General features: G+C 46.2%; 1 protein-coding gene across 2 annotated transcripts in view; it reads right to left on the bottom strand.

Annotated features, from left to right (window-relative positions):
• Window positions 1–22,369, bottom strand: part of LOC135377682 (uncharacterized) — a 160,308-nt gene that overhangs the window by 31,492 nt on the left and 106,447 nt on the right. For both annotated transcript variants that reach the window (XM_064610276.1, XM_064610277.1), the window contains one exon: window positions 18,925–18,994. In XM_064610276.1, coding sequence (XP_064466346.1) covers window positions 18,925–18,994 — 70 coding nt within the window. The remainder of the gene's footprint in view (window positions 1–18,924; window positions 18,995–22,369) is intronic.

Here is a 22,369-nt window from a genome sequence, read left to right as displayed (position 1 = left end):
GCACTGGAAACACAACAACGGGCAAAGTGTTAAATCAAGCCGCCGAGCCGCAGGAAGAAATATAAAAAGAATGCTATCACGATGAAGAGTGGCACCGATAAAAAGAGAAGGCAGAGAAAGGTATGCAGCGTTCAAATAAGAATGCACTGCCGAGAAGGTGAATTCCAGCCAGCTATTCATAAGTGGAATTCGGGCGCAGAGAATTTAGTAAATGCCCGTGACGCCAGCATGCCCCATCTGAACGAGCCGCTTCATCCTGCCCTCTGACATGCCATCATCATCATCATCAGCGCCAGACAAAGAACCCTCCTCTCAATTAAAAGATGGAACAAAGAGCTCGGCCTCAGTTCTATTTATGAAGGCCAAGCGCGCAATCTTCGCGCGTGTCTTAAAGGGTAGCTGGGCTAGTTGGACTCAGACAGGGACAGAAGATTGATTTTCTGAGACGCGAATGTCTACTCAACGCGTTCGAGGAAGGCAATGAAAATAGGCCCTGCGTGTACTGTGCTTCCCGAAGGGAAAGGTCCATGCGACTCGTGCTAGGAATTTGTATTACAAACATTATCTGACCAACATGCACAAGTCGTTAGATTAAGTCGTAAGCAGCTTCTTAATCAAATTGCGTAAGCCTACATCACAGGTTAACGGATCGCATACCGACGTTCTCTGAACCAATTTATTCTAAAACCTGTCGAAGCGACGCGAAACAAACGAACAAGTCAACCAACACGCTACATCTTTTTGCAATTTATTCTGACTGATATTAATTGTTGGGGACTACACAGTACAGCGTGCCTCAGTTCTACTAAGCCGCACTGAGTTGTCTCGGATACGAAAATAGCTTCAATAACCAATGATTCGGGACTTTCCAGTAGCGGGTTGCATGGATATACATGTCTAGATGGACGCAATGTTTCTACGTCATGAATATTTTGTGTATAGAAGTACAAACGTGAAGTGTGTGGAGGCGAGGACGCTTTCAACGAGACTTGTCTCAGCGTACTGCGACGAGCACGAGGCAAAAGAAGGTTCCGTAAGATGCCGTGTCGTTGGATAAACGTAGGGACTCTGTACATTTGCTTTACTGAAGACAGGAAGGTGGTACAAAGTCACAAGCTCGCGTGGCTCAGTAGTTAGCGTGCTGGCCATGTCACGTCGAGACCGGGTGGTACCCGGGTTCGAATCCCGGTGTCGGCTGTGCTGTCTGGGGTTTTTCCTGGGTTTTCCTCAGACGCTTTCAGACATATGTCGGCGCAGTTCCCTTAGAAGTCGGCCCAGGACGTCAGTCGTGACGTTGCCCAACTCTGTGTGGCCGACAACGGCGCGTTCTTTCACCATCACCACCAGGATGGTACAAAGCGAATGCTTCATGACAACACCTTGATTATATATAGGCCCTGTTGGGATAACAGGTGGTCTTGAAGCCCTTACAACAATTTGGACAGCGGTTGTAAAAGCCGAATTGTTTACCGGGCTGTTCGTTTGCTTTATTATGGCGTGTGTGTTGTCATCAAGTTATTCGATGAGGTGTGTTTGTCATTATTAGGTGTGTGTATTATTGTCATCAAGTAGGGAACCTATCTATGGAGGTACGACGCTTTACACGCACTTTAACTTTTACCTACATACTGGAAAAGCTCCACCCGAAGGGGAATTGCTGTGCGTACCCTCCAGACCATGCGAACAATCCAGAACTCACTCCAGGGTTCCATGCAGGTTCTGAGGTTCTGCTCACGTCCCAGGTGCGCATGAAGAAAAGCACGAATGGCTTGATGGCACCCTGCGCTTTCGGAGTCTGGGGCACCGAACGCTAAGCAGCACAGGTTAATCCACACTTCGAATTTAATTTTCGTAACCAGCAAATCGAACTGCTTTTGTTCATTCCATGCGACAGGTAGATGTATAAAAACCTCACAGTGGTCCAGTCAATGGAGGGCAGGTCATACAGCTCCTGTGCCTCCAAAGGTGTAGTGGGGTGTGGCATCGCAAAAAGACGTGCTCCGCGGATTCGGAAGTCCCACATGTATTATGTATTGTGATCAAGTAGGGAACATACCTATGGATGTAGGTCGCTTGCATTATGAGGTTACAGGAGAGGTTAGCCTGGGAAAGCGGCGCTACCCCAGCAAATGAGTAAGTGAAGTGTTCGTAGTCCGGCTCGCCATATGGAAGATATACTGTCCACGATAATGGCTGTATAAGCTAGTTGGTAGATAGTTCTGACTTGCAAGGTGCCTAGCACACAGACGAAACGCGTACGAGACACACAGCACGCTCCTATTATCAACTGATGTGGTGTGATGTGGTGAGCAGTGCTCGGAGTTATAGCTTGTGTCCAGTGGCCAGCACTATGTTCCGAGGGATGCCAGTCCTCGGAATTGCTATTAGTGCAAGCTATGAGGCACGTGGCCTGAGGGCAATTCACCACGGACCATTATGTGAAGGACTATTAGTAGAATTACTGTCACACGGCAAATTGAATAACGTTCACACTGAATGACATTTGTTCCATGTCACACGGTAAAACGAAATGACAACACATCGAATGGCACTCGCCCAGCGAATGAGTTCGAGGAACTCATTACAGTTCACAGCACTGCTGTAGCGCAAGCACACACAGCACCAGGCCAAAAATAGCCTTCCGCCATCATTCTGAGGTGATGTGTTTCAATTAGCTCTCAAAACACGCCGAAGCATGACAGGATTGGATCGGCTACTGCCATAGCTCGGCATTTTGGGTCGCGAAACTCAGGATCACAATAATCTGATAAGGCATGAGCTCAGCCACGTGCTACGAACTCACGTGGAGGTCGACATGGCGTATCGCTGAGCTCGATCATGTCGCATATTAGCGCACTCACCAGATAACATCACACCTGCGACCAGTGACAACACCTTCTAGATAACGGAGAAGGCTCCTGCACTCTTTCAAGAACGTCACGCATTTGGTCCGGCTGCCATACATTTTCAATGAGTCGACTTTTCTCTTCTTGGCTCTTTCGGTGACGTCACATCTATCTATCGCCAAGAGCCACAGCACGGCCAGACGCGTGACGTAAATTGAAAGACTACAGATGCCTTGTGTTATCTAGAAGGTGTTGCCCTTGTTGCCAGAGATCGGCAAAATAACGCATGCTCTGGTCGCAACTGTGATGTTATCCAGTGAGTGAGCTAATATGCGGCATGATCGAGCACAGCGATACGCCATGTCGACCTTCACGTACGTTCGTAGCCTGCGGCAGAGCTCACGCCTTATCAGATGATTGTGATCGTGAGTTCCGTGGCCCAAAATGCCAAGCTATGGTTACTGCTAGCAGTGCACCGGCAGTAGCTTGCGTTAATTAATTAATGGTTTAAGGAAGATGGTGCAAGATTGCAGTGCGTGTTCCAAGCCTCTTGCTGAAGGTGCTCTATGCCGCATTATCATCAGCAAAATAAAAAAATTGAGCCCTCATTTACACTTAATAATACGAGGGACGTTCAAGTCAAACAGGAACTTTTCATTTTTCGCAAAAGTAAAATGAACTTACAGGCGAGAAATTAGTTTCATTTTTCAACGTAATCTCCAGCTGCACGAATCCCCTTGTCCCAGCGTTTCACGAGGGCTTGAATGCCAGCCGCGTAGAAATCCTTACCGGCGCGTAGCAGCCATGATCGGACTGCATTCTTGACCTCATCGTCGCAGCTGAAGTGGCGGCCCCCAAGGAACGCCTTCAGTGGCCGGAAGAGATGGAAATCGCTGGGGGCGAGGTCTGGACTGTAAGGGGGATGTGGCAGCAACTCCCAGCCAAGTTCCTGTAAGGTGCGTGTCGTGATATGCGCTGTATGCGGGCTTGCATTGTCCTGTAGGAGGAGGACTCCTTTGGTGATGAGGCCCGGCCGATTTTGCTTCAGCGCCTTATGCACATCCCTGAGAACCTGGCAGTAATATGCACTATTGATCGCACTATATGCACTACGTATTGATATCGAGACATGCTATCCGTCGGTCCTTGAGGATCAGGCGCTCCACAAGTTGGATGTTCTCAGGAACTCTGACACTGGGCTCTGAGCCGCCCCGGGCGGGGTCGTCCTGCACTGATGTACGGCCGTCTCGGAACCGTTTGCACCACTCAAACGCTTTGCTGCGCCTAAGTGTATCGTGGCCATACTGAGCCTGAAGTCTTCTGTGAATTTCAGATTACTTTACGCCTTCATTCACGAAAAACATCATGATAATTCGCTGTTCGATGTGCGCGCTCACCTCGTTGTCGGCAATCTTGTCCAGCACGTGCCTTCTGTTTTGCACAAACTTTGGACCACCACGTGATGAATGCGGAGGCCTGTCGCGTGTGAAAATGATGAAAAAGAAGTAGCGCAAGCCATTTGTACACTCAGGAGACAGAAAGTCCCGGTTTGACTTGAACGCCCCTCGTACATAAAGGATATACGCGTTGGAGCTACGTATTATTCGTTCGTTCACGTCCTAGCGTGAAAAATGTAATCAGCTCTGAAATGTGTACTGTTATGAGATAATGCGTAAAGGATAACTCCTTTGTTCTGTGCCGTACGCGAATGCCCTGACGGCTGGAATGGAACTCAACCGATGCCTCTTGCATGGTTCGCATTCCTATTCATTCGTTCTGAGTAAAACTGAACCCGCAATCCAAAGAAACGTCAGATTAGGATATTATAATGTTTCTGTGGGGACGCTACACTGAGCTGCACAAATTGGAAACAGCGTTGTATTTTTTTTTTTTTTATCATTTCAACAATCAGTGCGAGCATTCCCAACGTTGCATTTTCCACGAGAACTATTTACAATTAATGATGCACATGCGCCACCATCGCACGTACGTACTGCTGCCATCGAAAACACTCATGGAACAACTGCAGCAGAGATGTGCGCGTCTGTGAGATTTAATTATATCACGCTACTTCAACTGGGGGCGCGGAAAGGCAAAGCACCTAGGCTAACCGGCTTATCTATTTGCGACACGCAATTATAAGATAGCGACGAGAGTCCCGTCCAATTTTAATCAGCCAACGGGGCGTCAAATGAACATCAGTGCGAACAGCCATGAGGCCGGCTTACTTTTTACTCATTTGCTCTGCTTTGCATGCCACGTAAAAAGACTTTCGCCCTCCCGCACCGTATTCCTTCACTCGCAAAGATTCGAATTTAATTCACTCTCTCGTATTTTAATTAACGCGAAGACGTGGGAAAACGCGTTGGAAAACAGCTCACAAAATTGCAACAGCAGAGGAGGTTCGATGCACAAGAAAGAGAGAAGGAGGGAGAAAAAAAAAGCGCTGGTCTTGAGCGAAGTGCAATTAGTGGATTCCTCGCCAGGGTAATCTATGCAAAAAAAAAAAAAAAGCAAAAGGAAGAAGAAAGAGGAAATAGAAAAGACGGTGTAAAAAAAAAAGAAACTCACAAACAGACGCTGATGAGCCCACCTTTTTCGTGTTTCACGCGTACCTTTTTTTTATTTGTCTTCCTGCTCGTGCACCAACTGATCCATTAATGGTCTCTCATTTAACATATTTGACCTCATTCATTGATTCAGGGTGATTCGAGCGATCACCCATGAAATTTTTTTTGTCAGTGCTGGTTACATTTTAAAGTCGCTCTTCTAGAGGACTGATCTCTCTGCTGTGAAATGATACAGTACACTTCGTGTACCGCGTTTCAGTACTTACAGAGTACTGTATACAGAGTATATATATATATATCATATGTTTGTAAGTCAAACGTCGCCATGCCAGTACTGGACAGCTGTTTCGGCCTTCTTGGGCCTCATCAGCAGTACGCAGGCAGGCAACGTTTGAGCGGATGGCGTCAGAAGGTCACGTGGCACGTGATGCCTCCCGTCAGGGTGTCGGGGAGGCAGGGTGCACGTGGCATCACGTGCCACGTGACCTTCTGACGCCATCCGCTCAAACGTTGCCTGCCTGCGTACTGCTGATGAGGACCAAGAAGGCCGAAACAGCTGTCCTGTACTGGCATGGCGACGTTCGACTTACAAACATATGCTATACATGCAACCAAAGAGCTCCTGCTAATTTTTTCCCTTTAGATATATCATATATATATATATATATGTATATATATAGCATATGTAGTTTGAATTTCAAACACGTCTAGCATCATTTACCTATTTTTTTAATGGCTTTTCCCCCCTCTTTATAGCATATATATATATATGCAGAGTACGATATACAGGAAAAGACGAAGGTGTTGGGACTTTGGGCACCGAACACGAGGGATGCTGCCTTGGCGGCACTTGTGAAATTTGTTCAAAGCTGTGGGATGGATACAACCTTCTGGGATTCTCTGTGTATGATCTTGGGATAATTGTGAATAGTGGATAATTGTGGACTTCTAGTGAACATGTGAATAGTGAATGGCGAACTTGTGAGTAGAGCACCTGAGAAGTAGTTTTGGGGGGAGGGGGGCGGGGGGAGAATTTATGCTAGAAGTAGCAGAACAAGTCCGGAGACGAGTTCAAATTCTTCTCGTTTTTTTACAAACAAACAAACAGGCAAGCAAACACACGAACGTTCGTATATTGTGCTCCCTAATCTTTCCGTCGTACAGGCCTGGCCGCTTCTACCGAATTTTACCGAAGGCAAGGAGGGTCCGAGGTCCTTCACTGCGCCGTCGAGCGACCTCCGGCTCGGCAGGTACCATCGTCGAAGCTGGGACTGCTGGCACAATAGGAGGCCAACGCCCTCATCCTACGCCTTCAGTTCTGGTGGATCAAACGAGGAGCGTTTCACCGTGCAGTTGGCTTTCAGAACCTCCTACGATGCGCCCACGAGACGAAAACGATGAGCTAGAAACTGAAGAGGATCTCCAGCTCGAAGACAAGAACCCAGATTCTGATTCGGTCTGAGTTTATTGGGCGTTGAGCACGACACTGACAACGGACATTCTCTCATTTCCGCCTGGATAACCATTACCGTCGGAGGTACGATAGGGTTTCGCTAGTTGTCTGGTGCGCGATGATGATGATGATGATGATGATGATGATGATGATGATGATGATTGGCGATTTTATGGCGCACAAGTAACTAAGGCTATACTGCGCCAAAACAGTGGTGAAAATTGTGACTCGTTAAAATTGACTGGTGGGCGAATACGTACCACTCCCTACTCAATGATGTTGAGGTTAACATCTCGGACACGAGAAAACTGATGCAGCTGGCTAACTTTTTCAGTGACTTTCGTCTTTCATCTCGGACACATTGCTCGGCACTGCAGAAAAGGTAGCGGTGCAAGATACAATTATAAGGTGTGCACTGCAACACGCGAGTTGAAGCGTATACGAAATGCTGTATCCCGAGTATACTTTAACCTACGGAGCACGGCGGGAAGCAAAAGTGCCAGCTGCAGTGACCGACGAGTGACTATTGGAGATTGCAAGATAGCATCACCCAATCCAGATTACGTAACCCAGGTAGCAGAAAAGGTTGCCGAAACGTTGCCTTGACGTACACTATGTGTTTGAAACGTTTCGTACAAAGAAACAACGATACCTGCAAAGTTTCCCATAACTAGCGTTATACCCTAGTCAGACGGCAAACCTAAGTCCGTTAGCGGAAAGGCCGTTACTTCACCTGTAGTCCAACAATCATTTCGAATGACATCGTTATCTCCCCTGATTTGTTGAAAATGGGAGGCATACACCTCTTTTGTTACAATTATGCAGTTCATAATTGCCACAAAAAAGGCGTACGCCTCCTGTTTTCAACAAATCAGGGCAGAGAACGATGCCATTCGATATGGTGATTGGACTACAGGTGAAGTAACGGACGTTCCGCTAAGGTTTGCCGTCTGACTAGGGTATGATATACGATCAACATAATATAACGCAACCTACACTCTAAAAACAGAACTTCACCGCATAGCACGCTGTGCACCAACCATTGCCGGGAATGATAGGGTTATCGCTTTTGATTCGAGGAGAGACGGAGGCGTACGCCTTTTTGTGGAATTACCATATAGCCAAATTGCCACAAAAAGGCGTACGCCCCTCTCTCTCCTCGAATCAGAAGCGATAACCCTATCATTCGTGGCAATGGTTGGCCCTGGACCGGCAATCCAGAAGATGTGGGTTCGAGACCTATACCTAGCTAACCTTTTCAGTGACTTTCATCTTTTTTCACTATTTTTGTCTTGGTAGTCATTCGGTCTTCTCTTATCACGGCGTGGTGTAATAGACATGTCCTTCAACCTTCAGACCTTCAACCACGCCCTCGGTAACCTTCTCTGCGACACCCGATATGAGGTACTCTCGTATCGGATCGTCATAGTTCTTCATTAATTCGGGTGATTTCATAAGTCGTTTAGTGACTTGCGAGAGACGCTTCTCGGCGCTTCGTTTGTTGTCACCAATTGACACTTCTGTCTTCCATGGCAGCGCAACGACGTACCTACCATGTTCAAATACAATGGATTTTTCGAACCCTTCCACTACCGGGTTACATTCTCGGTCCTCTGCCTCGTTCGCGCGAATGCCGACACTGTCCAGACTCCATATGCGTTCCATCATTTCATTTAATTCCCTCTTCGGAAGTTGACTCACTTGTAACACCGTAGCGCTGTTGCAGTTAGCCGTTCTCACAGTATTCATGGCGTAACAAGGTCCTTGCAACGTCTATCCGAATGTTGTTTCAATGGCCTGTACTCCTTGGTGTAATTTTTGGTCACGAAATCCCAATAATAATCTGCTCCAACCAGAATTTCTATTGGTAGACTGCCAGCAGAGTCGGATGAATCAGCGAGAAGTAGACCGCACTCCCGCATGTGATCCTTTATGTCCTGTGTGGGAATTTCCAGAATTTGGGTGCATATTTTTTCCATCACGAGAGCCCGAACGGTTTGGCAGCCGCATGTAGGTTGTGGTCTGATATGTAGTTCAACAAGATCAAGCATCTGCGGTCGTCGTGGAGCATGTCCGAAAGCTCCGACCGAGACGTCCTCCGTGCGAATGCGTTTGCAGCCAACTGCGTCAGACAGGGCTTTTGTAATAAAGAGGCGCTGACTACCACCGTCGAAAATGATGCGGGTGTAGCGCTCGGTCCTGGCGCCCCCAGACTAAGCAGTCGCCGTCTGAAGTAGTATGGTGCTCGGATGATCTGGATTGGCTACTGTTGCTTTGAGAGTAACTGGACTTGAAGTGTCGGAGACTTTGTCTTTGATTTGAGGTTTGTATGTGGGATCGCACATAGTCGATGCGTGTCGCCGGGAACACGTACTGCACCTTGGATGGCTCCTACATTGCTTCGCCGAGTGATTTGGTTTTGTGCATCGGAAGCACCGGCGCTGAACTGCGAGTAGCTTCTTTTCTTCGAGAGATTTTGAACTTGTACAGTCTGAGGTGGCATGTCTTGGATCACTCCAAAATATGCAGTTATCTCGTTTCCCCGATTGTGTTGTAATTTGTAGCGTTGTGACTGGTGGACCATTAGGTAGTCTTGTGAACGGATGACTCGTCGTTTTTACCTCTTCTTTCCTGAAGCCAGTCTCAAGGAAGCGTACATCCATTTCCTCCCTATATTTTACTTCGTTGCCAATGAACTTTAACAGTAGCTGTAAAGCGTCTCGATGGAAAGACGTGCCACTTGTGTCCAATCGTGCGACTAAACTGCAATGCCATGTCCGGAGGAAGAGCTCTGAGTAAAATAGGATACAACATGGAACAATACGAATCCATAGTGACATGTAAGCACTCTACACTCTAAATATTTTCACACCTTTAAAGGTGTAAAATTGGTGTATTCTCATGTATTACACCTATTTTACACCCTAGAACCTTGGCTTGAAAATTTTCGAGGGTGTAACTATGGTGAATTACACCCTTTTATGAGACATTGTCAGGAGGGCGTGATGAGGGTGCAACAGAGGGTGTATTTGGAGGTGGGACAGGCTCCATTACACAGGCTAAATGTATTCCTGTTCCTGTGCAGTGTTGGAGTGCTTGTGGTACTCAGAACTTAAGCTTGTGATACAAGTTGTGATATAAAGACCAAATGCACAGTTACTCAACATTTGGTACACTGTCATCTAACCCCTCAAGGTTAGATGACTGGAAAATATAAAATTACTACTATGTGATAAAGCTGTATTAAGTGATACGTTTGAATACCTTCATGCCTACGTAATGTAGGATATGTATGCTGCATGGCATAATGTCAACCTAATAAAAGCATAACTATTCAGTTCCTGTGATTGTGTCATATATGTATGATGCCACCATATACCCACATCAATCACCTATAACATTTGTGTGCTGTGCAACATATGTCTGCAATGTCCTATTTTTGACTTCACAGAGGGTACAGCTGAGTAGTATACCTGGGAAGTATTACAAGTTCAGTGTGAGAAAAGTATATTCTTGGCGTTTTAAAGAATATTTTGCATGGCTGTGATCGAAGAGTGATGCCAAGATAGCCACAATGACACTCCAAAGTATGCGCCTTTTGTAAAAACTAGAAACAGTATACTTTCGCAATGAAGCTGTAATTTCAACTTTCCTTTCTTTTTTTCTTAATAAACATATTCCCCCCTGTGGTAATTTCCAGCTGCCTCTTCTATGGTTTGCAGGTTACCCCCCCCCCCCATTACACCCTTCCACACAATTACACCCTTGATATCTTGAGGGTGTTCCGTTACACCTTAAAAGGTGCGCGCCATGCACATGTTCTTTTACACCCTTTAAGGTGTAAAATTATTTAGAGTGTAGTCCTCTGATGTGGGTTTGTACAGAGTCGTATAATTTTCGTAGCAGATATACATGTCGGCTTGATCGTACAGGTTGTATGTCGCCGAGACTTTTCAGATGTTCTTGAATGATAAGATTTTCGTTTCCAAAGCGCTCACGCAAAATAGCAATTGCATTGTCGTATGTGCCAGAAGTCAACTGACGACATCTTACGGCATTCGCTGCCTCCCTTTGCAGGGCTGCTATAAGGTAGCTCACCTTATCGCTCGAAGACAAATTTGCTTTGTTGTGTATGGCATATTCGAACTGACTCCAAAACAATTGCCATAGCTGCCTTCTTCCGTCAAATTTCATCAAGTTTAATTTAGGAAGGCGAACTGCATTGTGCCGCGCTCTCGCTGGAGCCTGTTGCGGAAGCGTGACATCGTCGTTATCGGTATTAGTGACAGGTACATTGTCGTTATTCGTTCTTATGACTGCCGACGAAACACTTCCCTTTGCCAATAGGAACTCTTTTGCCTTGAATGTGGCAGTACCAATGCGATTTTGATACGTAGCATTGTTGACGTAGCATGTTGACATAACATTCAACACTTCCGGATCTTCGGGAACGAATAGACCGAGTTCCCCCACAAAGCCCTTCGAGACCATTTTTATGCTCTGGTGGAAGAGAAATTTTCCACTTCTGCAGTATGCAGTATACACGGATGGAGAGGATCCATGGGGGGAAGACCCAAAAAAATTAGGTTATGCTTTGGTGTCCCCCCCCCCTCTCCCTCGCCAGTTACAAGCTTCGACAAAGAACCTCCCCCCCTAAGTGAGGGTTTGGATATGCCCCCAGATGGCGCGTCGAGACATGGCAAGTCTGCATCGGCCTTTGTAATACCATCCGAGGGAGTAGTGCAAGGAGGACACCTTTCGCATCCAACCTCATTAACAGCTCCAGAACTCTCTGCCATTCTATTCTTTCTGCACCACATAGTTTATTGTAGCCCGCGAGATTGGACTGCGTTTCCCCGACTCAAAATCTACACTTCAAGCTATGTGAGAACAGGGGCATCGAGGCTCGTCCGCACCACTAGTGACGGGCGTGTTAATGGCTTACCAGCATGTGTACAAAGCAGGACACAGGTCAATTGTCCAGTGGGTTCCAGCCTATTGTAGTGTCGTGGGGAATGAATAGGTTGACAGCGCTGCAGAAGCAGACCTCTCATCTAGAAGACGGACGAGCATTGCCCTGCTGAGAGGAGACCGCCGTCCCATATTTCGACGTCTAGTGGCACATCTGGCTTCCCTCCAATGGACAACTAACATTCTCCCCCATCTATGCTTGCAAGAGTTGATCCAAAGCTCGCTTTCCGGGTGCAACGAAACACTTCTCGTCAAAGACGCTGCATTAATTCATCGGGTGCGACTCAATGTGGCTTTCACAGCTCAGTGGCGTTACCGCTTGCGACAAGCTGACTCTCCAAGATGCCGTCACTGCGGTAATCTGGAAGATCTAGAGCGCATCATTCTCTGTTGTCCGCAGTACCAACCTTCCTGAACCACACATTCAGTGTCTCTAGATCAGGTGGACTCTCGCCCTCTCACTATGTGATTTGGTCCATGGCCAAATCCAGCCCACCAACGCTCTGCCTTAAAAGCACTTCTAATTTTTTTTGACACCGTAGGACTTGTGTCCTCACTCCGAGGCGACTCATTATTCCATTTCATCACATTACCCTATTGAAAAAAAAAAACGTCAGACACTTCTGATGGACCATCAAGATATTTTGATGGTACATCAGAATGGCTTGATGGTCCATCAACCAATCTGATGGACACATCAAAGCATCCTGATGTCCCATCAAGATGTTTTGATGGACAGACCTGAACATTTTGTACGCCATCAGGAGGCTTGATGTACCAACACAGCATTCTGACAGATCATCAGACCATTTTGTACTCCGTGAGGCTGTCTTGGTGGACTGTCAGTATAGGATCTGACAGACCATCAAGACCAGTCACCAGGTTCATTCAGCTTGATGGTCTGATTGGTCCCAAATTACGGTCTCTGATGTATACCATCAGAAACTTGTCTGATGTTTTTTTCGATAGGGTACCGCCAGCAATGGGGTAGAGTATCGTCCCTGGCGATGAAACTTCCTAATCATCCTCGTTAAAATAAAGTTGTTTTTGAGGCGACGAGGTGTCCTTCTCTCGCAAAGTCACTAGCCGCAGTAGAACCACTTTGTGCGCGAGAAAGGACATACCATGCGCCCTCCCGTGCACGTCCACACATGAAAATTCTGAATACGTCACTTGCCGTGTGAGCTTGAACATTTGTATTATCGTAAGTGGCGCGTGGTAATAGCGCCACACGCAAGTGTCACTGTGGAGCGAGTCAATGATTTACTGACTGGCATTCTTTCGCCTGTTATGTCTGTGGAAATGTGAACGCCCATCGTAATACGGGCAGCCATTACACCGATACTCATGGCAGAATAGTTGAAGGTGCAATGGAGAGGACCGCGTTTCCACAGTAATAGATGTTAGCATCCGTTTCATCGGTATTGCCAGACATATGAAATGAAGCACACATGCTGATTCATTGAACAGCGATCACACGCCTGTGCTTATTACGCACCGTTCATTAAGATCCTAGACAAGACGGCGTCATGTGTGGATAACATATTGGAATGAATACGTGTTCCCATCCACCCCGGAAAATACCAGAGCGGCTGTATGGTACAGGCTGCATCGAAGGCCGCTACAGCTTCTGACATACAGGGTGTCCCAGAAAACGTGTCATTAAATTATAATAAAAAACTGCACCTCCTAGAGCCATGCGGTCAACGGCATTTGTTCTTACTGGGTTTTTGCCACTTCCTCATGTGAATGTCGTGTAACGTAAGTTCAATTATGTAAATTTTTGCGAGTTTAACTCGGAAATTTGCCAAGTAAAGGTGACTTTTTTACCCGACCAATATCAAGAGAGTGTCTAATTTACACAAATTAATGATAATTGACAGGGATATTCAGGAGCTATCCCGGCGGAAAAATAGCCGAACATCATGCTCTACGGAACTCCCACAGGATAGTGCACGATGAATTTTTCAGCGCAATCTGTGTCAGTCCGACGAAAGGAGGTTGGAAACCCAGCCCACTCCGGCATCGCAGAAAGAGATAACACAGGCATGGCTTATCGCGTCCGACTTTCGCTGGGATAATGCTTTCCCTTTCCCAATTTTAGAAACTGCTACTTTTTCTACTATCACTCTGTGGGCTGGCTTTGGAACCTCCTTTCGTCGGACTGTGAGCGATTGTGCTCAAAAGTCATCGCGCGATATGGTCCGGTGCTCCGAAAACCATGATGTTCGGCTGTTTTTTTCGATGGGATAGCTCATGAATATCACTGTCAATTATCATGAATTTGAGTGAATTCGGCACGCTCTCGGGGTAAAAAAAGTGACCTTCACTTGGCAAATTTCCGAGTTCAGTTCGCAAATATTTACATAATTAAACTTACGATACATTCACATCAGGAGGTGGCAAAATCCTAATAAGAGTAAATGCCGTTAACCGCATGATTCTAGGTGGCGTAGCTTTTTTTATTATAATTCAATGACACGTTTTCTGGGACACCCTGGATGTACACATGCGTAGACACGTAGTACGAAAGGCTACCGGCAGGGCCGAAAGGAGATTCCTCCAACCTGGAACCTATGACGACTATCATGATGCATGCCGGCTGCAGAGAATCATTCCGCGTCACATTGCCTTGGCAACAGTGTAGCGTATACATTCTGCTCTACGCTCACGCTACTTACATCTACGGCGCGTGTATGGCAGATGATCTGGACCCGCGGAACAACTAACACGACATTCATGGGTCTGGTTATGTATCGAAATACAGAGCCGAAACAAAGTCCGTCGGAGACGAATTTCGCAGACTGTTCGCCGTGCCATCTGCATTATCAATGACAATGACATTGCGGATCATGCATCTATGAAAGAAGTCACATGATAGTACATTCCACACTATCCATGGGACTTCCCTTAGATGTGCTGAGGACGCAAGAAACAGTACACCCGTCTATGCAGACGGCATTACAAATATCCACTTGCACGAAAGGTAGTCGATCAAAGATTCTCGAAAGCGATCCTCCACATTAATGAGCAATGCCAAAAATCACAACTGCCGGTAAGTTACTTGCGTGCCCTGTCGGACACGTCAGCGGACACGTCAGCGTGCATGGATGTCTGTGCCTGCTGTGTACCACCAAAATACATTTCTATCAGCTTCAGTGTTGAAACAATACTGCCTGTTTATGATGGAAAGTCACCTGAATAGGACGTCAATTTTAATGAGGGATCGACAACAGTCTGAATTTGTGGTACGACGTACGCCACAGCTGAAAAGGAATGGCACGCAGCTGTCCTACAGAACATAATCGAAAACAGTCATACAGATGACAGTGCAGCCACAGTGGCCACAAGTCAGATGTAAGCGAATTTGGTGAACTACTGAGAGTCTCGATGGCCGGTCTGCAAGCTATAACATCGTTTTTGGGAGTTGAATACATGGCGCCAAGAGTATGGGACATTCTCAAAGAATATAAGAAATCAACAGACCATGACGTACTTATTCAGTGGATTCCTGGGCATAGGTATACCGGAGAATGAAGTTGCGGATGCGATTGCGGATATAATGCACCTATCTGCAAACATCTAGTGACATATGCTAAATTCGATTCTAAGAACCTATTGAAGTCGCTGATAGAGGGCATATGACAAGGCAGCGGCAACGCCATATCGAATCGTGGGACAAAGAAGAACGTTTCATACCACACAAAGAAAAGATTGTTATAGAGACATTTTCGTGACACTCAAGGAAGGAAATCTGAACAGTTAGTTGTCCCTGCCTCTCTCACCCACACTGCACAAGGTTGATTCTTGAACGTAGCAGACTGGTGTGGTGGGGTATGCTTCCTAAGTAGTTGAGAGTAAAGCAGAAATCCTATTTTGTTTGTCTGTGTCTGTGCTGTTGCTGCTTGACAATGGTGATCTAGAACGGTTTCAGTGTTCCTTCCGGCATACCGCGACCTGTACAGATATTCTTGCACCGGTCCGCGCACCCCAAAGGCGCAAACTGAAATTTGTCCTCGACTGCCTGGACACGAATTTAGGCCCGTGTGCGAGGCGCGTGTTATTGTGTTCCTCGTTCTGCTTTCCATATTTTACTTTTCGTCATCGGGGGTTCGTTGCACTTGCCGAAATTCGGGGTGTCGCACGTATGAGGGGGGAGGGGCAGTGCCAACGCCACCTAGATACAGAAGGCTGCCTCCTCTCCCTCCTTCGCTACGTGGACATAGAAAGTCAGAATTCGTCTGCTACTGCTGCGATTCCCCGTTCTGCCAATTCAAGAAATCGCAAATGATGGCCCCTAACTTTGAACCTGGAGACTTAAAATCTTTAGACAAAATGTGCAACACGCTTTTGAGGAAGATACGGGTCCGTTTTGCGCTTTATTTTAAAGTTTTCCCCGTTTAGTACGCGGGGACGTTCAATCACTAGTCGCAGACGACGGCGGTTAGTCTCCATGGCTACGACTGCTGAAAGCATGTTTGTGATTGGCTACGGCCATTGAAAACACGATCCTGACTGGCTGACTCTTAGTTGTTACGTCACGTCGACGAGTGAGCAGGCTTTCTTTATCTAGGTGGTGTTGGCAGTGCTAGAGGGGCTTCGTTATCTTTTTCTTTTTTAGAGGTTGTTGGAGAGGGGTTTAGTTTGGGAATAGCAGAATTCGTCGAGTGACGCGTTCAATTTCTCCTTTCTTCCCCTTTCTGTTCACTATTCAAGCAATCAAGTCGTCCTTCGACTTAGAAATTTCTTTTTATTTATTCGCTGTTAGCGCCACAAAGCAACTGTGGCTATGAGCGGCGTACAGACATGGACAGATGGAGAGAGGACAACAGGGAGTGGGGGGCAAGGGGGGGGCGGTATGCATCCTGAGTCGACTTCAGAGGGAACTGTGCCGATATTCGTGTGGAAGGTCTGCAGGAAGACCTCAGAGAGCACAGCCGGTGCCGAGATTCGAACCCGTGTCACCTCTCAGTCTCGGTGTGGAAGGCCTTCATCCTGACCACTACGCCACGCGAGCTGGTCCGACTTAAAAATAAATAAATAAATAAAAGAGAGATATCAGGACATATGGTCCCGTACAAGCGGCAGAGCACTTACGTGTGGACCATATGTCCAATGAAGAAAACCCGTCCCACGTTGGCAAGCTGTCAGCCACTTTTAGGCCCATTTTCATTTCAAATGTTACTCGTTGTACACCTATCTGGAATTTTTTTTCTACGGCATATATATATTATTCATTTGTACAAAGCATTTGCATGCTGCAAAGGTGCATCTATCATTTTACTCACTCCAGGAAAGATGCGCAAGACGAAGGGGGGGATGAATTATGATTTATTAAAGAAAACAAAACAGGTCAGCCAGATAGAGGTCGGCTTGCTATTGCAAAGAAAAAAAAAAGAAAAAACAAAGACGGGTCTTGCCATAGTGCCAGTCACAAAGCGCAAGCACGTCTCCGCAATGAAGCAAACTGTACTCAGACCGATTTACAAATTCGGTGCAAAATCGCAGGATATCTTTCTATACCATGAGCACACACACCATGTAGTCACATTCCTCAGAAATAAGAAGGTGAAATAAGTATATACGCCGCTACACAGTGGGCAGACGTAGGCTACCTTTAACCTACGTAGGAAACGACCGTGCGCTACGTCAGGCAGCACACGCTCGTTTCCTTTCACATTTTGACATGGCCGTCGTTTTATATCCCAGTAAACAGCTTGTCGAGCTTGCATAACGAAACGCGCCCTATCACAGGAAACATTCCTACGCGATCGCCTGCAACGCACAAAAGGATGGTCCACGAAGTAACTGATGAGTTTCGGGTCGAAGAAAAAACAACCAGGCGGGGATCAAAGAAAGCGTGAACGAGGAAGACATTTTCATGCTTTCGCTGCGTTACTCCGTCGAGGGCTTACCGAAAGACTCCATCTGAAGCTCAATGCGGTATCGAAGATGACCCCGCTTTCCAACCTAGATGGGCGAGAAATGGCCTGCGGATTAAGACCATAATACGCGCTTTGACTCCAGATTTATATCCCGTCGTGAATGCAGCTATTTCATTTATCGGTAGCGTCTTTGGCATTGCCGCTGACGCACGCAGGTGCTGATAGGAGAACTTATTGCATGCAGCAACCGGCTGTTGCCGCACGCTTATTCGCCACCTTGTGGCCATCAGCTAGAAGACAGCAAACGTTGATGAGAAATAAAACTCGCATACGAGGTGGTTCTCCTCAATTGGTGTCAGAAGTGTGAAACTTAGCTATATTGTATAGAAACAAACGCTTACTTTAACTTCGCTGCATGACACGCGTACAGAGCACAGATATTCATAGGAAAGAAAACGGGATGACAGAAGTGACGCCCTTCGGTCGATACACGTCCGTTTGAAGACTTGCCGGAAATCTGTCGTGTTTCTACGTGTGTCGCTGACTAGGAAAAATTCGGGTGAATATATATTGCGCATTGTTCCTACTGTGCAAAGTATTTTTGGTGGCAACCGTGTAAACGTTGCACGCAACATGTCGTTTTCTCACACGAGGAATCTCTGTGTGATTCGCTGAAGTTATGTACTGTCTACGCCCTCCTGAGACAAAATCCCGCCCCAGACCTTGCGATACAGGCTAGGAATCAAGAGGGGTAGCCGGCCTTTTTGGTAACCGATACCCTGTGCAGGAGGGGACGAACAAGGCGATGACACAGCACGAGCACCACAAAGCACGAGCATCTTAGTGCTCGCGTTCTGTCGTTTGCAGCATGTACCTCATTATTACCAGCTTTTACCTTACCTGAGTATTACCACTCCCTCAGCAGCTACCCGTTATTTGCATCATCTACATCATTGTAACGAAATAAATCAACGTTATTGTAACACGTATCCTCGCCTGCTCTGGTGGCAGGTTTCTCGCCGCTATAACTATCTTCTTTTTTTTTTCTTTTTTGCTTTCTTCTTCTTCTTTTTTTTTTTATACGACTTGGTATCACTGAGTAGATCGTGCATGTTTAAAGAACAGCCGAGGTGACGTGCACACACAAAGCACAGCATTTAACTCGAGACACAGAAATCGATACGAAGAGAGAAACTTACGGGTCTGCAGCAAAGTTCTGCCTTTTTCTGTTTACCTGGTGAGGCTTCGGCTCAGAAACCATGTTAACGTCTGCAACACACAAAACATGAGAAGCGCAAAAATAAGCGCATCCAAAAAAAGTGCACAAGTGCGAAAGACAAAAGTGGGTGAAAAATGAAAAACATAATCCGTGCGCCGTACAAAATATCGTCCTCACGTGAGAGAGCTGAAAAGATACAAGAGAAGAAACAACAGGAACAGGTAAGCTTCTTCGTCAAACTCACCGGCATAATAATGTCTCACAAATAATGAAACGTTCTTAAGAGAATGGCGATTAATAATTCCTCGCCTTTCAGTGGACAAAAGGCTGCACGCTTGGACACACGACACCCAAAGTGGCGCTGCAATCTTTTGAAAGACCACTTTGTGTTTCAGCGAAAGAACGCATAAGGGCCCTTTCAAATTCCAAGTAGGTACTCCTTTTTTCAGGCACATAGATTAGCTTGGAGGATGGCGTAAAGAGACGCACAATACGCATGAAAATCTTCATAGTAAAGCTCCCAAGGCACCTGCGCGCCATTCTCTCTCGTTCTGAGCAGTAGTGGAACGAGATTAAATAGAAGAAATGAGGATTATCCGTAATCAAACGGGTGAGACCTGGAGGGTCCGTTCTGTGCCTTTGTTAATACATACGGTGCTCTGTTGCACACTATTTTATCAAGAATGAAGGTTTGGATTAACTGCAGAACCACGTATGGGGCTTTGCGTTACATTTTGAACGCGGAGGTGAATGAACTGGAGTACGTTATACGACGTGTTTTGCAAAAGTCGGGTCCTGAAAAAAAAAGTACCAGCTGGCATGGTAGGAAAGAATGGTATCGTGCCCGCCGATGGTGCTTCTTCTCCGGGCTAAGCTCGGGACCGAGTTCTACAGGGACCAATTTTTCCCACACCCGCAATATTCATATCCTGTCGCAGCACAGTTTTCTTTTTCTTTTTTTTTCTTTTTACGGAATGTAGAAGTTTTTTTTGTTTTGTTTTTTACGGAATAAGGAATGTGCTTGCTAACGCAATAGAACTGGAAGTGATCTCGTCGCACAGCCAAACAATAACTTACTTACTAACAGCAGTTAATCAGTGATTAGCTGCAACGCATGCATCGGGAAAATTAACTCTGTCCAGGACACGCGTATAGCCTCAAAACGAGAAAGGAAAAAAAAAAATGCAATGACAGTTCTGGCTTTTCTCTGCTGATGTGACAACCTCCGGCCTCAACCCCGTCATTTGTACTGCTTATTAAGCATTCCTGAGAAGGCACTAAACAGTGTACGCGTCTCTTTTGCGTTTCGCGCAAACAAGCTCTGCTCTCCATCACGCCCTGTTAATCCTCGGGTATCTCTGCGCAATAACGTCCCCGATGTACGGCATTTCAGTATTTGGACCTATCTTCCACAATAAAAAATTGTACTTATCGCCTGCACATGCAACAAATCGCCATGAATTTTATAGCGAGTCCGATAAGCCAAAAGCCTTCTTGAGTGCAGTTAAAAAAAAAAGAGACGTAGTTTATTGCCTAGCTCGCTTTTACGTATCTTCTCCAGCAGGTCCACGTACTCGTTTTCTGTAGCCGATAAAAACCTAACGTTCGCTTCACCGCCGTCAATTTGTGTCAAACGTTATCTCGGTTGCGAAGGAGGTCCCATAAAACTTCGTACACATACTGAAATCGCACAGTATTGCCGTGTAGTTTAGCACGGCCTTCAACACAGCACTATGATTAATAGTAATTTTCCACTTCGTCATCTTTACAGAATTACCGTGCTCAGTATCAAGCTCTGTGCTCTGACAAATCGAATTACACGAGGACGGTGCGTTGCGAGGTAACTGTGATCATAAGCTATGGTGGTCAATCCGTTTGTCAACTTTGCCCACATGCGGCCTAACGTGCGCTGAACTTTCAGGACGGTGAAGACGAATGTAAACGTCTTGTACTGAAGAAACAAACTGCTGGTGTCCTCGGTTCGGATCGAACCTCCTACCACGGTACCACGGGCGGTAGTGCTTACTGTATACCCCCTTCAAATTCTGAAATCATATCTCATGTGGTATTCAAAATATACCTTGTAGAAGGCGTGCACACATGCCCTACTGGAAAGTAGGTAACAAGTAAGTAACAATACCATACCTGTGTGAATTCGAATATAGGAAAAGAAAAATCAATGCATCAGTCAGGTAGGACGATACCACGGCTCCGAACTCATTTGGGCTATCGGTATCATTAGTGACAGCAGTGAACGCGAATGTGAGAAAGGAGTGCGCAACTCAACGCGAGAGTTTATTTGTTAATCGTCATCTAGAGGTTGTTTATGAGATTTGGTTGTCACACGGGTACGTCTTATATCACTTCACTAAACCTGTACGAAGCTTCGAAAAATGAATTAGCAGAACACGGTTTCGGTACACGAACCTCCGGGTACGGGCCCTGCACGCTTCCACTGCGCCACTATGTTGATGTCTGTCTCTCTCCCATTCTTTCTTTCTTTATTTTTTTTTTTTCAAAAATATTTTGATGCGGCACTTTGGTGGTTGACGATGTCCCCGAAAACATCCGAAGTATTGTACATACATCCGCTCATTCAATGTCTATACACCTAATGGAGAAAACAGTACACTCGCTACAGACAAGAAAAACGTATTCTACTTAGGGGAAGGCTTGGCGAAATGAGATACTTAGTGAAACGAAAATTGTAACCGCCCAAATGAAGGAAAGACTATACATTGTTTACTTCAGTGCACGAATTCATCCCTCGGTTACATGGTGACCATTGCACGGCAGCCAGAAGAATCCCACACAGCATGTAGCACGTTTACTACTGGTATACCAAACGCCCCATTTAGCCTACCCGTGTCGGGGCATAACGGAACGGTTATGTTATATAAGAGGAGGAAAGAAACATGTGGAGTCGTCGGTCCCAAAGGAATCAGGACTCTCTACTCCGGTACTTGTAGTATGGGAAAGTCTACAATGAACAACAAAATACCATAAACTAGAGGAACGTCAACTAACACAGTCGTCCTCACAGTAGTCTTTTTTCTTTGCGAATACCAAGCCGACGTCCCGTTTGGCTGACCTTTCCCCATTTTTTCCTTTGGTCTAATAAATATATCCTCCCCCCCTCCCCCAAGATGTAGAAAGCCAGACTACGGGAAAAACAAACGAAGAGGTCAGGAGCTCTATAAAGGGAATGATGAAGATACAAACTGACGGACACGCAGCCTGGGCGACAACGGCATGTGGCAGAATATGGGGATTTTAAGGTGCACATAGAGATTCATTAAATTTACAAGTATACTGGTTCCATTATACGTTTTGATAAGCTCAACTGACCGCGTCCTGTGAATAGTACTACACCGTTGCGCAGACAAAAAAAAAGCTCAGGTAATACATCACACGGCCTCAGTTCA

This window comes from Ornithodoros turicata, chromosome 1 (assembly GCF_037126465.1).
Source record: "Ornithodoros turicata isolate Travis chromosome 1, ASM3712646v1, whole genome shotgun sequence".
NCBI classification, from domain to species: domain Eukaryota; kingdom Metazoa; phylum Arthropoda; class Arachnida; order Ixodida; family Argasidae; genus Ornithodoros; species Ornithodoros turicata.
This window is presented reverse-complemented; position numbering and strand designations above follow the sequence as displayed.